The sequence below is a fragment of the Leucoraja erinacea genome, chromosome 1, assembly GCF_028641065.1.
Source record: "Leucoraja erinacea ecotype New England chromosome 1, Leri_hhj_1, whole genome shotgun sequence".
In the NCBI taxonomy this organism is placed as follows: domain Eukaryota; kingdom Metazoa; phylum Chordata; class Chondrichthyes; order Rajiformes; family Rajidae; genus Leucoraja; species Leucoraja erinaceus.
In genome coordinates, this window is record NC_073377.1 from 64734652 (window position 1) to 64751582 (window position 16931).

General features: G+C 42.8%; 1 protein-coding gene across 2 annotated transcripts in view; it reads right to left on the reverse strand.

The window, feature by feature from the left end:
- Positions 1-16931, reverse strand: part of kita (KIT proto-oncogene, receptor tyrosine kinase a) — a 94628-nt gene that overhangs the window by 50166 nt on the left and 27531 nt on the right. For both annotated transcript variants that reach the window (XM_055636043.1, XM_055636051.1), the window contains exons 2-3: positions 16367-16606; positions 14917-15207 (exon numbers count right to left, since the gene is read on the reverse strand). In XM_055636043.1, the coding sequence (XP_055492018.1) occupies positions 14917-15207; positions 16367-16606 (531 nt within the window). The remainder of the gene's footprint in view (positions 1-14916; positions 15208-16366; positions 16607-16931) is intronic.

The window sequence follows — 16931 nt, forward strand, 5'->3', positions numbered from 1 at the left end:
TGCAGGCTCGAAGGGCCGAATGGCTCACAAAGGGATAGGAGAGTGTGGCCAAGTGTAACAGGGATCGATGTGAAAGGTGAGATGCGTAAAGAATTAAAAGTATTGTATATGAATGCGCAAAGTATAAGAAGTAAAGTAAATGAGCTTGAGGCTCAGTTAGAGGTTGGTGGATATGACATTGTGGGGATTACTGAGGCGTGGCTGCTGGAGAATCTGGCCTGGAAACTTAATATTCAGGGTTATACATCCTATAGAAAGGACAGGCAGGAGGGCAGAGGAGGAGGGGTAGCTCTGCTGGTGAGGGAGGGAATTCAGTCCCTTGCGAGGAAAGACATGGGGACTGATGAGGTAAAGTCACTGTGGATTGAGTTGAGGAATTGTAAAGGCAAGAAGACACTAATTGGTGTTATTTACAGACCCCCAAATAGTAGCCTGGATGTAGGGTGTACGTTGCAGAAGGAGTTAAAACTGGCATGTAACAAAGGTAATGCCACTGTGGTGATGGGGGATTTCAATATGCAGGTAGACTGGGAAAATCAGGTTGGTTCAGGACCCCAAGAAAGAGAGTTTGTTGAATGCCTCCGAGATGGATTCTTAGAGCAGCTTATAATGGAGCCGACCAGAGAAAAGGCAATTCTGGATTTAGTGTTGTCCAATGAACCAGATATGATAAGAGAACTTGAGGTAAGTTAGTTTTAATCTGCAATTTGAGAAGGAGAAAGTTAAATCGGAAGTGTCAGTGATGCAGTTGGACAAAGGGGACTATGAAGGCATGTGAGGGGAGCTGGCCAAGGTAGACTGGAAAGGGATCCTAGCAGGAATGACGGTGGAACAGCAATGGCTGGAATTTCTGGGCATAATCCGGAAGACGCAGGATCAATTCATTCCAAAAGTGAAAAAAGATTCTAAGGGGAGTAGGAGGCAACCGTGGCTGACAAGAGAAGTTAGGGATAGAATAAAACTAAAAGAAAAGATGTATAACACAGCAAAGAGTAGCCGGAAGCCAGAGGATTGGGTAACCTTTGTAGGACAACAGAAGGAAACAAAACGGGCAATACGGGCTGAAAAGATGAAGTACGAGGGGAAGCTGGCCAGGAATATAAAGAAGGACAGTAAAAGCTTCTTTAGATATGTTAAGTAAAAGAGTAGCAAAGTCAAATGTGGGTCCCTTGAAGGCAGACACGGGTGAAATTATTATAGGCAACAAGGAAATAGCAGAAGAGTTGAATAGGTACTTATAATCTGTCTTCACTATGGAAGACACAAACAATCTTCCAGATGTACTGGAGGACAGAGGATCTAAGCGAGTATAGGAACTGAAAGAAATTTTCATTAGGCGAGAAATAGTATTGGGTAGGCTACTGGGACAGAAGGATGATAAATCCCCTGGACCTGACGGTTTGCATCCCAGTGTCATCAGGGAGGTGGCTCTAGAAATAGTGGACGCATTGGTCCAATGTTCAATCGATTCAGGATCAATTCCTGTGGATTGGAGGATAGCTAATGTTATCCCACTTTTCAAGAAAGGAGCGAGAGAGAAAACAGGGAATTACAGACCAGTTAGCCTGACTTCGGTGGTGGGGAAGATGCTGCAGTCAATTATTAAAGAGGTAATAATGGGGCATTTGGATAGCAGTAAAAGGATTAGTCCAAGTCAACATGGATTTATGAAAGGGAAATCATGCTTGACTAATCTTCTGGAATTTTTTGAGGATGTGATGAAGGGATGTAGCCAGTGGATGTAGTGTACCTAGACTTTCAGAAAGCCTTTGATAAGGTCCCGCACGGGAGACTGGTGACTAAAATTAGAGCACATGGTATTGGGGGTAGGGTGTTGAAATGGATAGAAAATGGGTTGGCAGACCGGAAGCAAAGAGTAGGAGTGAACGGGTCCTTTTCAGAATGGCAGGCAGTGGCGAATGGAGTGCCGCAAGGCTCGGTGTTGGGGCCGCAACAGTTTACCATATATATTACTGATTTGGAAAAGGGAATTAGGAGCAACACTAGCAAGTTTGCAGATGACACAAAGCTGGGTGGCAGTGTGAACTGTGAAGAGGATGTTAGGAGGTTGCAGGGTGACCTGGACAGGTTGAGTGAGTGGGCAGATGTGTGGCAGATGCAGTATAATATAGATAAATGTGAGGTTATCCACTTTGGTGGCAAAAACAAGGGGGCAGATTATTATCTCAATGGGGTTAGGTTATGTAAGGGGGAGGTGCAGCGAGACCTGGGCGTCCTTGTACACTGGTCACTGAAAGTTGGCGTGCAGGTACAGCAGGCATTGAAGAAAGCTAATGGAATGCTGGCCTTCATAACAAGAGGATTTCAGTATAGGAGTAAAGAGGTTCTTCTGCAGTTGAATAGGGCTCTGGTGAGACCACATCTGGAGTATTATGTACAGTTTTGGTCTAATTTGAGGAAGGACATCCTTGTGATTGAGGCAGTCCAGCGTAGGTTCACGAGATTGATCCCTAGGATGGCGGGACTGTCATATGAGGAAAGATTGAAAAGACTAGGCTTGTATTCACTGGAGTTTAGAAGGATGAGGGGGGGGATCTTATAGAAACATATAAAATTATAAAAGGACTGGACAAGCTAAACGCAGCAAAATTGTTCCCAATGTTGGGCGAGTCCAGAACCAGGGGCCACAGTCTTAGAATAAAGGGGAGGCCATTTAAGACTGAGGTGAGAAAAAACTTTTTCACCCAGAGAGTTGTGAGTTTATGGAATTCCCTGCCACAGACGGCAGTGGAGGCCAAATCACTGGATGGATTTAAGAGAGAGTTAGATAGAGCTCTAGCGGCTAGTGGAGTCAAGGGATATGGGGAGAAGGCAGGCACCGGTTATTGATAGGGGCCGATAAGCCTTAATCACAATGAATGGCGGTGCAGGCTTGAAGGGCCGAATGGCCTCCTCCTGCACCTATTTTCTATGTTTCTATGTTTCTAGAGCATCCTGAAAATAATCCAAATAATGTTGCAGGACTGAGGGGTTTAAGGTATACGGCAAGACATGTTTCCTTGGAACGAACGAGGCTGAGGGGTGACGTTAAACAGGTTTAAACAATCACGACAGACACAGATAAAGGGAGGTGGTCGCAGTCTTTCTCCCCAGGGTAGGGACGTTTAAAACTAGAGGGAATAGGATTAAGATAAGAGGAGAAAGATTTAATGGCAACCGCAGGGGTAAGTTGGTGGTAGGTATGTGGAAGGGAGAAAGTGGCAGGGATGGGTACAATTGCACCATGTAAAAGGCATTTGGACAAGTACATGGATAGGAATGTTTAGTTTAGTTTAGTTTCGGGATACAGGGCGGAAACAGGCCCTTCAGCCCCCCCCGGGTCTGCACAGATCAGCAATCCCCGCATATTAACACTATCTCTACATATACTAGGGACAATTTTTACATTTGCCAAGCCAATTAACCCACACACCTGTACGTCTTTGTAGTGTGGGAGGAAACCGAAGATCTGGGAGGAAAACCCACGCAGCACCAGTAGTTGGTTTCAAACCCGGGTCTGCGGTACTGCAAGCTCTGTAAGGCAGCAACTCTACTGCTGCGCCTCTGTGCCACCGTAATGGTTTAGTGGGAAATGCAAAACACGGGCAAATGGGAGCAGCTCAGGTAAACATCTTGGAGGAGTTGGACAAAAGGGCCTGTTTCGATACTTTATGACTATGATTCTGTGACAACTTGAAATTGGTATCTATTCTAAAAATTAAAAAATGCTGATTAAAATTTATTTTTATTCACAGACATGTAACATTCTAAACGATAACAAGTCTAAATCAGTAAGTCGGCAAGTCTCCTTCAGGTTCATTTTAAATCTTTCCCCCTACTTAAACCTACTAACCAACCCTGGAAACTTATGTTTTGCAAGTCTCAAAGGACAAATGTGAAGATCAATTATTATACTGAATGTAAAATAGAATGTTGGAGGAAAATAGGAATAAAGCCAAAGTATGTAATTTAAAATCACAATTGTCAGACAATTCTAGCATATGGAGAGAGAAAGTTGCCATTGAACCGTGGTTAAGAATCCAGCTGCTGACTGCACTCAACCACTGATATTCAAGTCCATTAAAGTCACTCACACATCCTTTTACCATTAGCCACCGAGGATGAATTCTCTCCCTGTGGCCGTGACCTTGTTCTACTCTCTGGTAAAATATCATTTAAATTCATGGGTGATTTTTTTGTCTACCCCCTCCCCCCTACCTCTTTGCAAAGAATGCCATCTAGTTTATTTTGTGTGGAGAATGTATACTTGCACAATAGTCAACAACTGTTTCTATGTTTCTTGGTAACTATGTGAAACAATTGCTCATAGGTAGACTAAACTTAAAAGAAAAATTTGAGCGAGTCATTATTGGTAATTTGCATGAGGTAATAAACTAGATCCCATAAATCTTTCTCACCTTACTTTTTTACAAGTACTTCTGTTTTAGGGAGACTGGACAATACACACCCCATCTGCACACTAGACCTCAATTACCATTGCTCCAGCACCTAAACTGAACCTGACTTTCTGTCTTCCACTGAAAATCAGAAAGCAGCAGATGCTGGAAATCAAAATAATAACAGAAAATGCTGCAAACACTCTGCTGGTCAAGCAACATATGGGGATATAGAGACAACGAGAATATTTCAGATCCACCGGCATACAATCAGAGACCATGGATCTTTGACGTGACATGTTTAATCTGATTCTCTTTCCACAAATACTGCCTAACCTGCTGATGCCTAATGGCCTACTCCTGCACCTATTGTCTATTGTCAAAGGCTTCCCGGAGGTTACACGTGGTTGCCGGAGGTTACAGGTAGTGGAAGCAGGTAGGGAGATTGACAAAAAGCTCCTGGAACCTCCGGGAACCGCACGGAAACCTTGGGTGGGGCGCAAAGTCTCCAGAGGTTTCCATTCAGGTTTCCTAAGTGTGACAGGGGCAAAAAGGATTCAAAGGTAGTTCATACGCCCTCCTGACTGCACATCAGAACCACCGGACCCTTACCACGGTCACCTCCCTCACTCTTGGATGGGGTCCAGAAACATTGCAATAATGGGCGAGTGCCCAGATTGGGAATGTGCTCCAGGAGGTACCTAGATCATAAATATCCCATGTGGATCGAGTTTGCAGATAAAATATTAGAGGGTCCGGGACCCTTAAGACAGAGTATTGGGAAGAAACCAGGAAAAGTCAAGCAAAACAAGCTTCAAAGCTTTGTAAAGGCTTTGTACAGCAAGGACCAGTGGTTTGAGTGAGTTATGGGAGAAAGAAATTGAGAATTCAGAGTTGGTAAAGGAATTAGAAATTGTAAAACAAGAAGCGCAAGAGAATCAGCTGCAGTTAAAGAAGGAATTGGAAGGAGCACAAAATGATCAGCTCCATTTAAAACAGGAATTAGAGGCTGTAAAACAAGAAGTGAGTAAGTTAACTTGAGAAGGTAGCAGAGGAACAGAAGAATCAGCTGCATCTGATGCACCTTTTCAAACGCAGTTTGAACAGGCTTATCAGGAGAAGGAGAGAAGTCAGAATGTGCGAGACTGCTAAGCAGGAGACTGCAGCAGCAGCAGGCAAATACACAAACTAGCAGACGGCAATAAAAGTCCTCCACCAGGTAGGAAGGAAAGATATGTAGAAACCAGCTGATCATGTTAAGTGCCAATATGAAATTGACAAGTTAATGTCGCAGCTCTCAGTTCAAAGAGGTATGCCGTGCTCCGACGGAACTTCTGATGTAGTTGAAGAGGAGAGTGAAATAGATTGGGGAGAATTGGATGAGATAGCCCGGAGATATAGAGAGAGAAATGGAGAATTGGAGCGTCACACCATCCGCACCCATCAAACCCATCCCTATGAACCCATTTACCACACGTTGAACAGACCCCGGGGCACAGGCAGGCCATTGGGAAATAACATATAGAACACCATATACAGTAGCACAACCGTCTGAGATAGCAAAAAGCATTCCAGTCTTCGAACCTTCCGCTGACCCCCACAAGCTCTTTGAGCGTATCCGCCAGCAGAAAGATCTGCATGGGCTAGATGATGATGAGGAAAAACAAACTGCTTCTTGCATGTCTCAACCCTATCATACAGTCAGCGTTACCCACCCACAGAACACTGGGGGAGGGAGCCTGCAGACCATGAAGGAAGCCATAATGATGGTGATGGGAAGTGATAGAACAGATCCAGTGGAGGGTTTGAATAAATGTAGATAGAAATAAGGAGAACACCCCACAGCTTATGTCAGCCAATTATGGGTGCATTTTAATGAAGTGCTGTATATGGACCAGGTCTGGACCGGCGACACTTACAGACACCTAATGGTAATAGATGGACCAGGACCCTGGTAACACACTACACAGATGATAGTAGACAGACATGCAAAAGCTTTGAGCCAAGTGACCCAACTCCCACTGAAGCAACGGTATTGAGACGTTTGGTACGGGCTTTGGAAAAGGAGGTTAGAGAAGCTGCAAAGTTTAAAATGACCAAGGAGGGAAGAATGAATCTTATTAACACCCAGGACAGAGGTCCAGGATGGGAAAAAGAGGGAAGGGATAGAGAAAGAGGTGACAATGGTTACTGGGGTTCGCCATCTCCGTACAGATCCCTGGCAGGGAGGGAACAAAACCAAGATCAGAGAGCTGATTGGAATGAGGGTCTGAGATATCAGAGTCAGTGTTACAACTGTGGTCAAAAGAGACACTATGCTGGAGATTGTCGAGTGCCTCACTCAAGTGCGTGAGAGCAGGGGCTAGGCACAGAACATCAATATTTATCACTGGAAGGACCCAGATTGTTGGAGTTTTGTCTGATGTTGGGTTGCATTATTTCACATGTTGAATAATTACTTGATCAATAAGTTCCAGTATTCCTCTGCTTTAAAGGGTTAAAGTCAAATTCTCCCATTAAAGTTTGTATGTTTTTGTACTTGTCTTGTTAACTGCTTAACACAATAAAGAAAGTCATTAACTGGTTTAAAGTATGAATTATAGATGAGTTTTAAATTGTTGCAAGAGGTGTGGCACTTGAGGTAATTTTGATTTATATGAGAGGAAGAGAAAATGCATGAAGTAGGAGAATGCAAAGGTTGTTGCATGTTTGCTAAATCTGTCGGGAGAATATTGAATTAATCCTATGTTCTAGACAGAATAGGATGTGACTGGAAGATTGTGCTTTTCTGTTTTAAGAGGTAATGTTGCTTTAAGAAGTTGTGTGAGCCTCATCCATCTTTTTGTTTCCTTTATTCGTTGGATTATGTGTTGGAAGTTTTCACTGTGCAAACTACAGGGCTTGTCCCACTTGCACGACCTAATTCACGACCTTTTTTACTCGTGGACATTTTTCATCAGACTAGAAAAATGCCTCGACCTACTTGATGCCACGAGTACATGCGACTAGCATCACAACCTACCTACGAGCTAGCTACGACCTCCTTTGACCTCCTACAACCTCGTGACGACCATGCTGCGAGTATGAGTCAAGGGCAAACTCGGCAGAGGTCATGAATAAGGTGGTGAAAGTCGGACAGGCCCTTAACTTTATTCTAAGTTTTCCAGTTATTTTGAAGATTTTAAAGAAAGAAAAGTGCAAACATCAAGTTTTGTTTTGTCCTATTTAAAAAAAAAATATATATATATATATAGTTTCTTTCCTTGGAAATTAATTAGAGAAAGACCAGGATTCCATGTGGAATCCAGGTTAAGGTGTTGGAAAATGAGTGGCTCTATTCCGGATTTGAGATGCCCTCAGTTCAGTAAGAAATTGGCATTAGGGGATATTGGTTATTAGGGTATATTTAAATTGGGGATTTGAAATTGGTATTTTGAGAAATTGGAACATTGGGGAACAATCTTAAAAGTTGTTTTACTAACAAGAATGTTTATTTTCCAAAAGCTTAAAAGATTTTGAGCAAGATTTTAACATGCTGATATTGAGAGTTGGTGGTTCTTTCAAAATTGTTTTGACGTAATAAATTTCCTTTGCAGATGTTCTAAAACGCTTTTTGCTGTACCTCGGTACACGTGACAATAAACTACACTAAACTAATTACACTGGAGAACAGCAATCGTGTCAAGTGTGGACAGCAAATGATCCCAAGGGGGCATTTGTGCCAAAACAAAATGGGGGGAGGCTGTAGGGTAAAGCATTACGTGATTCAGGGAATAATGAGGTTTGTAGACAAACTACTAATGAAAATGAAACCACAGATATTACTTAAAACATTTTTGTTGATGGATTTTCTAGGATAGTCAGGAATCAGGAAGACTGGATGTGGCATGACCAAGACATACCGCCAGCAGAAATAGCTTTAAAAACTACCAGATAGAATGAATGCTTAGCCTAATAGCAGTAGCCTACATGGTCAGCCACCCTGACATGTTTCTCCAACAGGCAACATATACTCAGACACCATGTATGTATGTATGTAACAGCATAACTGATTTTTGCCACTATGGGAAGCGAGGGGTTTTGTGTCAGCGGACAGTAAACCTTTACCATCTGTATCTCTTTCCTCAAATACATCATTCAGGAAGTTCAAGGAGGAGAATGTGGTATAATTAAAATAAAAGCACACCATACCATAAAAGCACATCCAGGACAAGGGGTCACAGCTTAAGGATAAGGGGGAAATCCTTTAAAACCGAGATGAGAAGAACTTTTTTCACACAGAGAGTGGTGAATCTCTGGAACTCTCTGCCACAGAGGGTAGTTGAGGCCAGTTCATTGGCTATATTTAAGAGGGAGTTAGATGTGGCCCTTGCGGCTAAGGGGATCAGAGGGTATGGAGAGAAGGCAGGTACGGGATACTGAGTTGGATGATCAGCAATGATCATATTGAATGGCGGTGCAGGCTCGAAGGGCCGAATGGCCTACTCCTGCACCTAATTTCTATGTTTCTATGTTTCTATAAATTTCCCCCTGCAGGGAACATACGAGCAGATGAATTGGCAAAGATACGTGTCCAAGAAGGAAAAGTATGGCAACCTCTAAAAGGTGAACAGTTAGATGCAGTCGCAATCAATCAGAATAAGATTGAAGATCTGATACAGGCTCAGATTGCAGACAATGAACTAAAACAAATGGCAACAGGGTTGATGCAAGCACTGGATTAATTAATATCTTGTGCTGGTGGCCAAGTATGGGTAACGACATAAAACACTATTTTACTGCCCAGGTCATGCAGAATGTAAAGTCCTTATTGGCAATAAACCAGAAACTCCATCTCCACTAGCATACCATCCGCAGTCAAATAGTGTAATTGAAAGAATGAATAGAACCCTGAAACCATGATTCAGAAAACTGACCAACAGAACGATTCCATGTGAAATGGATGGCATCATGTCAACAATTCAGTGAACAGAGTAACCACCAGTACCACATCCTGGTGGATGCATGTGAGAATTTCTCTCCGACTCCCATCCATCACAAGCAAAAAAATAAAGTCGACATATTAAAATACTGGCCTTTTAGCCTGTACCAAGAACTGTAAATAAGAGCAGATAATACTTGTTTTGCAGATAATTGATGTTCTGCAAAGTGAAATAGTTGATTGCGGTTACAACAGAGGGGATACGATCAGTGTTGAAACTACTTAAGACGTCGGACTGATATATAACCTTACTGAGACGTTGTGCCCCAGAGATTGGACCATGCTAGCATATTCTGGTATAAATACACTGGAACGAGTGGTCAAAGTTCTGGAAAGTCATGTAAAAACAATGAGTCACATCATAAAGTAAATGACAAAAGATAAGCCGAGCTCCCACAAAACAGGACCCTGTGTAGTATCTATAGGAATTAGATGCGAGAACAACTGAGAAATCTTGAGTGGGTCAGTCAAGGAGACGTTCCCTCTTGTAATAGTGATGAACAATTGAGGAATTTAACCAACAGAGAAATACATCCAAGAATACCAGGGAGTCAATTCCACCGGTTAAGTAAAGTCTGGTTCAAGGAAGAATGTGGGGGGTGGGGGGTGGGGGCTACCACTAAAGCTTTGGGAATGATACTGGGGCTCCCAATCATCCCTCCAGATAAACGTGGGCTGGAACTTTACCGGGTAGAAAATATAGGCATTATAAGGGAAGGGATATGGATAGGACATGAAGATATTTTGCCTTATGCCATAAAAAATACAGAGGATTGGGAGGAACAGCCCTGACTAAATGTCAACATACTGACAGGATTGTTGTCTGTCCATACCCTATATATGCCAATGACCAAGCTATATGTTGATTTGAGGTGAAGGCAGATTTGAATTGTACAATGGAAGCTAGGCCATTGAGGGTCGACATCACCAAGGTGGCATATAGAAGAAAAGGGGAATACTGTATAACCACCTCTTTAAAGGAAAATCAGTATGGGGTTCAGACATGTCCTATTATCAATATGACCATCTGTATTAACCCACAAATACCCACCTGAAATGGCAAAATAGAGTTGTTTGATATACATAAATGTAATTAAATCATGATGGAAGTTACTGAGGGAATAAAGGAAGATTTAGGCAAATACATCCAAACATATATTACTGAAGTTTGGCTCCTGCCTGAGAATTTACAATGGATAAAGAAACAGCTAATTAATGCCCATAGTACATTCACCAAGGTCATCCAGCACACTGGAGAAATTGAGATGAATATTACAAATATTAAGGAAACCAGCTGGTGGGATGATATTTGGAACTGGAGTGCCAATGTACAAATCCACCGTGGGTAAGGATCACCTCCCACATTGCTATCATTGTGATGGTTTTAATTTTAATATATCAAATGTATGTATTGATGATGTTTATACGTTGGAAAGTGGGAATAGCGAGAAAGCTAAACATGGAACTTTCCCTGCAGAAACATAATCAAGGATCAGAAAGGACAAATATTAGAGAACAAGTAAGAACTGACAAATAATCGAGGCAACAAGCGGTCAAACATGTTTAGATAAGGTAAAAAATGAGGGAATGCTTTAAGAGTATCATAAAAATCTTAATTACTATTTGCATGGCTACGCTTTGTAGAAAATTGCAACATGGCAAAGACTCGGATATTTACATGTATGAGATGAAATAAGGCTCAGTGTGATCTAATTCGCTAGCGCTCAATGGATCAAAGTGGGGGGGGATATATAGCCTGGGACTGGATGTCAAGTATCCCAACTGGCTTTGGGAGGATGCTACTAACTAGAGACAGAGCGAAATGCTGGAGTCAGGAGAACAAAGGAGCGCAGGGAAAACGGTCACGCCTATGACATCTGGTGGGAGCAGAGCTGAAGGTAACTTCACGGCTAAGGCAGTACAGCCTTGAGAAGATACGGTGCCTAGAACGGACATGTTGCAAAATAACTATAATGAGAAGGAGATATGAACAAGCAACATAATTAAGAACTCCCGAGCCTGATAAGGAATGAAGATGAGTTTCGTTTATTCAGCCCTTGGAGGAGTGACAGCTTGAAATGATTGACTGTAAAGCCATGCGCGCCGTGGGTTAGAACAAAGGCTTCCTTTCGAAGATGGAAGGAAAAGTAGTATAAAGAAGGGCGGTTCAAGACATCGGGAGCGACAACCCGGGAACAACCATCGCAAGAAGGAGGGACCTGATTTCAAAGCTCAGAGAAGACAGAGTGAATCTGGCCAATTCATTATACGGGTAATATCTGACTCCAAGTCATGAGTTTTGTGATTTAGTTTAAGAAGTGAAATAGTAAAGTAAATGAAAAGTTATTAGAAGTCAATTGTTTGTATGCATGTTTAAGGTTATTCTAGTGTTAATAAAGATTTCCAGCCATTAGATCCAGCTTAGGGGAGATTCATACTGATCCTCTTAGAATTAATGAAGCATTTGCTAAATTCTACGCTGAACTATACGCTTTCGATTGTCCTCCCACTGCAGATGACATGCTCAGTAGTATGACGTTTCCCCGAATTGACGATGAAGCCACGAGAGACTTGGGTGGTCCCATAACTGTTGCTGAGGTCCAAGCAGCCATCACAGCGCTGCAAAGCAGAAAGTCACCCGGCCCCAATGGCTTCACTGTAGAATATTACAAAGCTTTCTCTGCTCTCCTCGCACCAGTCCTGAGAGATATGTACAATGAGGCGTTTCTACATCGTCGCCTACCGCCCACCGTGTCGTGGGCTACTATCTCCCTAATTCTTAAAAAGGAGAAAGATCCCCTGCTTTGTAGTAGCTATAGACCAATCTCACTCCTGAATGTGGACCTCAAAACCCTCTTTAAAGCCCTTGCGCTCCGTCTTCAACGAGTGATGCCCTCTATTATCTCGTTAGATCAAACAGGGTTCATGCCAGGCCGACAGTCCTCCCACAATGCTAGGCGTCTCCTTAACATCATCCATTCACCGAGTAGTGAGACCCCGGAGATAGTGGTCTCCCTCGACGCTGAAAAAGCTTTTGACAGGGTCGAGTGGAAGTACCTATGAGGCGATGGACAGGTTTGGCCTCGGTAACAGTTTTATTCTTTGGGTCAGTCTATTATACTCGTCCCCGGTGGCCTCAGTACAAACAAACGACACACTGTCGCCCCACTTCCCCCTTCAGCGAGGTACCAGACAGGGTTGCCCGTTATCACCACTTCTGTTTGCTGTCGTTATAGAGCCCTTGGCGGTTTGGTTATGCTCAGAGAAGGGCTTTAAAGGTATTACACGGTTCGACACAACTCATGAAGTCTCAGTGTATGCGGATGACCTGCTCCTGTACATCTCGAACCCAGTCAGCTCTCTCCCTGCGATTACAAATATTTTGGAACGGTTCGGTGCATATTCTGGTTATAAACTTAACTACCAAAAGAGTGAACTATTACCGACTAACTCATTGGCTAAGCAGCTCCCTCGCTCTTTAACCTCATTCAAATGGGCGGAGGATGGGTTTCGCTACCTCGGTGTTTTTATCACAACACCTATATCTGATATGTTCCGCACAAACTTTCTGCCTCTGGTTGAGAAAGCTGAAGAGATTTTGACCGCTGGTCAGTTTACCGCTGTCCCTCGTGGGCCGGATAAATCTGGTCCAGATGGTCGTCCTACCCAAATTCCTGTATCTTTTCCAGCACGTCCCTAAGCTTATCACTAAATCGTTTTTTGATAAATTAGAAAGGACAATATCTAAATTCTTATGGGGTAGCAAACCGGTTAGAATCTGAAAGGCGATACTAGTCTCCTAAGAGTGACGGCGGTTTGGCACTTCCTGACTTTAGGCGATACTATTGGGCAGCTAACTTGCAAAAACTCCTGTATTGGATGAATGATGATTACGACCACCTACCGGCCTGGGTACACATGGAAAAGGCGAGTTCACGTCTCCTGTTGCGGTCTGTCCTATGCTCCCAACTCCCCCTTCCTATAACATCTGTGGGTGCAGGCCCAATTGCGTCCCTTTCGCTCAAGATATGGAGTCAACTCGGAAAAAACTTTGGTTTACAAGGCCCTTCCATCTTGACCCCACTGCTTAAAAACCACATCTTTAAACCTTCAAGTACAGACCCCACATTCAAAACTTGGCAATGGTAATGGTATCAGTAGTATCAAAAACCTATACAAGGATGGCATCTTTTCGTCCTTTGCGGAGCTCTCGTCCAACTACAGCCTCCCAAACTCCCACCTTTTTCGTTTTTTCCAGATTAGGGATTTTGTGAAGAAGATATTCCCCCATTTCCCAAATCGCCCCCTGAAACCCTGACTGATACAATCCTAGCTCTAGATCCCAACCGGAAGAAATGCATCTCTGTTTTGTATAACTTGTTAGGGTTGGTTATATTGAAACCTCATACCTCATTAAAAGTTGCTTTGGAGGGCGAGCTGAATACGAAACTAACAGACCAGCAATGGGACTCTGCCTTGGATTTGATCCATTCTTCCTCCATATGTGCCCGTCATGGCCTAATCCAATGCAAAGTCCTTCACAAAGTCCACTACACAAATGCAAGATTATCTAGAATTTACCCCGCTGTTAGGGACACCTGCAACAGATGTAATCAATCCCCTGCCAACCATAGTCATATGTTTTGATCTTGCCCTAAGCTAGCAACCTTTTGGAGGAGTGCTTTCGACGTGCTAAGCAGAGCCTATGGCCAGACTATTCCTCCAAACCCACTGTCAGCCATTTTTGGTATTCCTCCCAACACCAACCTCTCTGTTGCGTTGAAACGGGTTCTAGCTTTTACAACCTTGTTAGCCCGGAGACTGATCTTGCTTAACTGGAGGCTCACCTGTCCCCCGACACACGCCCGCTGGATCAAGGAGGTGCTCTACAATTTAAAGCTTGAAAAACTTAGGTTCTCTCTCAAAGGCTCTACCAAGACATTCTTAGACACATGGAACCCTTTCCTGGAACTTGTTAACTCTCTTAACTTGTCCCCGGATTCGGAAGAGGACTGAGTGCTTTCCATCACTGTCCTGCTTTACTGCAGCTGCTCCCCCCTTAACCCCCCCCCCCTCCCCACACTTATTTATTTAATTACCTATTTATTTACTGTTATTAGTGATTTATTTTTTTCCTTCCCCAGTACATTTTGTTTTGTTTATCTCTACGTATTTGTGTGGATGTGTATGTATGTGAGTGTTGTTTGTCCCCGTTTGGTTCCGACCTGATTTGGTGGGTTGAAGGTGGGTAAGGGCAAGGGTAAGGGCTTTGAGGGCCGCTTTACATACTGTTGCACAATTATGCCTTGAGTGTCACTGTCTGGTATCATTGTATGTATGCAAATTGCTGTGAAATTCAAATAAAAAGATTTCAAATAAAGATTAACTGTACTAAACTAAACTAAAACTTTTAGAGTCTTTTGTTCGACACGTCAGCTGATATCCTCTAGAGGTAATAGGGTAAACAGTGTTGTAATGAATAGTGATCGCCAGGTCTTATTAAACAAAACCATGGCTTGATTCAAAAGACAGAATTACCTGGTACTATCTGCAATTTAAATTCTTTTGATTTCTTCATTGTTCCATCCTTTATGGCAGTGCACACATAATATCCATCAAAACTCCTTTTCAGATTTTTGACGCTTATCCCTGTGTAGATGTCAGCTGTATAGGACAAGTTTTGGGGCATTGTGGCCCCCCTACTTTTCTCCAGCCTGAGGTCTTTAATGGTAGGAGATGTTACTCGACAAGGTATAAGTGCCTCAGCTCCTTCATTTCCACTAACGAACTTCTGCCACGATGTTGGATTCAGAAACAAATTCTTGGAGTCTTTAGAAAAAAAAAAGAAAAATATTAATTTGAAGCAAAAATGGTTTCAAACCTGTAGATATTTAAAGCCACAATATCATCACACTTGGACAGCAAAATCAATATTGGATAGCAATGAGGAGCTCCAGCAGGCCTTAGCAGACATGTGACCTTGCAGAGATTTACCAAATCATGAGAGGTGTAGATACGGTGAATAGTCACAATCTTTTCCCAAGGATATGGGAGTCAAAAACTAGAGGGCATAGGTTTAATGTGAATGGAAAGATGTAAAAGGGATAAATTAACTGGTAAACTCAGGTAAAATGGCAACATTTTAAAGACACTTAGACTGGCACATGGATGGAAATGGTTTGGAGGAAAATGGACCAAGTTTAGGGGTGTGTGTGTGTGTGTGTGTGTGTGTGGGGGGTTGGGTGTGTGGGTGTGGTGTGTGTGTGTGTGTGTGTGTGTTGTGTGTGTGTGTGTGTGTGTGTGTGTGTGTGTGGATGTGTGTGTGTGTATTTGTGTGTGTGTGTATGTGTGTTTAAACTCACATATGAGCAACAGCCCGGGACTGCAAGCACTGTATGCATGGTGTGCTATGTGTGTGTATATATCTTCAAGCTTTTTGAGCCATTTTTAACTCAATTTCTTTGAATATCACCATCCTCTGCAGCAAGGCAGCCCTCGCCTTTTAGGAACTGAAGAGGGAGCACACCACTATATCATGCACCAGTATGCAAATGTTGAATGGCCTCGCCCCGCCTTACTCTCTGATCTGTTGTGCCATGACAGCGATCAGCCAGGTTGATTGATCTTCAAGCTTTTTGAACATTTTTCACCATTTTTAAATCCACCCTAAAAACTATTTTTATTCATTGGCTTTCGACACTGGCTGGTTTTAGTGCTTTTAATTTCTTTGAATTGACTTTTTTTTTTAGTCCATCCTTATCATACGTTGCTTACCCACACATAATGACAATTAGGATGAACTTTTACAAATATAGGCAAATAATGTGACAGTGGTACAATTACATCCATAAACAAAGAGACTAGTCTCGGAAGAATTGGGATTAGTGCATGTGCCCATCTGAAATTATCACAAATTTGTCACCAATTAGTTTATTCACACTGGCAGATGGAAATCAATCCAAAAATCACTTGACAATGGAACAATTACCTTCCACAAACAAGTACAGAGAGCGGTTCTCAAAAGACGTGGGATTAACACATGTGTATTGGCCGGTATGTCTTGGCTCCGCTGTCTTGATGTTGACTCTATTCCGAGCAATGTTCTTCTTCGCACTCAGTGGAGTTACCCATTGCACTTTAGACCAGTCCTTGCATTCAAGATCAATGGGATCACCTTTCGTCCTGACCAATGTACCATTTTTCTGATAAATCAAAGGTATAGTTATACCTGCAAGAGAAACACAAGAATTATTTAATTTGCAGTGGCGATTTGATATTCTAGAATACAAGAGCATATGAACATGCTTTCCTGTCGCATTGTTTGTGTTGAACATGATGCCAAGACCATCTCTTATCTAATTCACATAAAACATATCCTTCACCTGCCCCTACCTTTCCCTATTCTCCCCAGCCTCCATCCAGGGACCCCAGCAATCCTTCCAGGTGAGACAGAGATTCACATGCACCTCCTCTAACCTCATCCACTGTGGCCTCCAGTACACCAGCCAGACCAAGCATAAACAACCTTTTCGCTGAACACTTGCGCTTGGTCC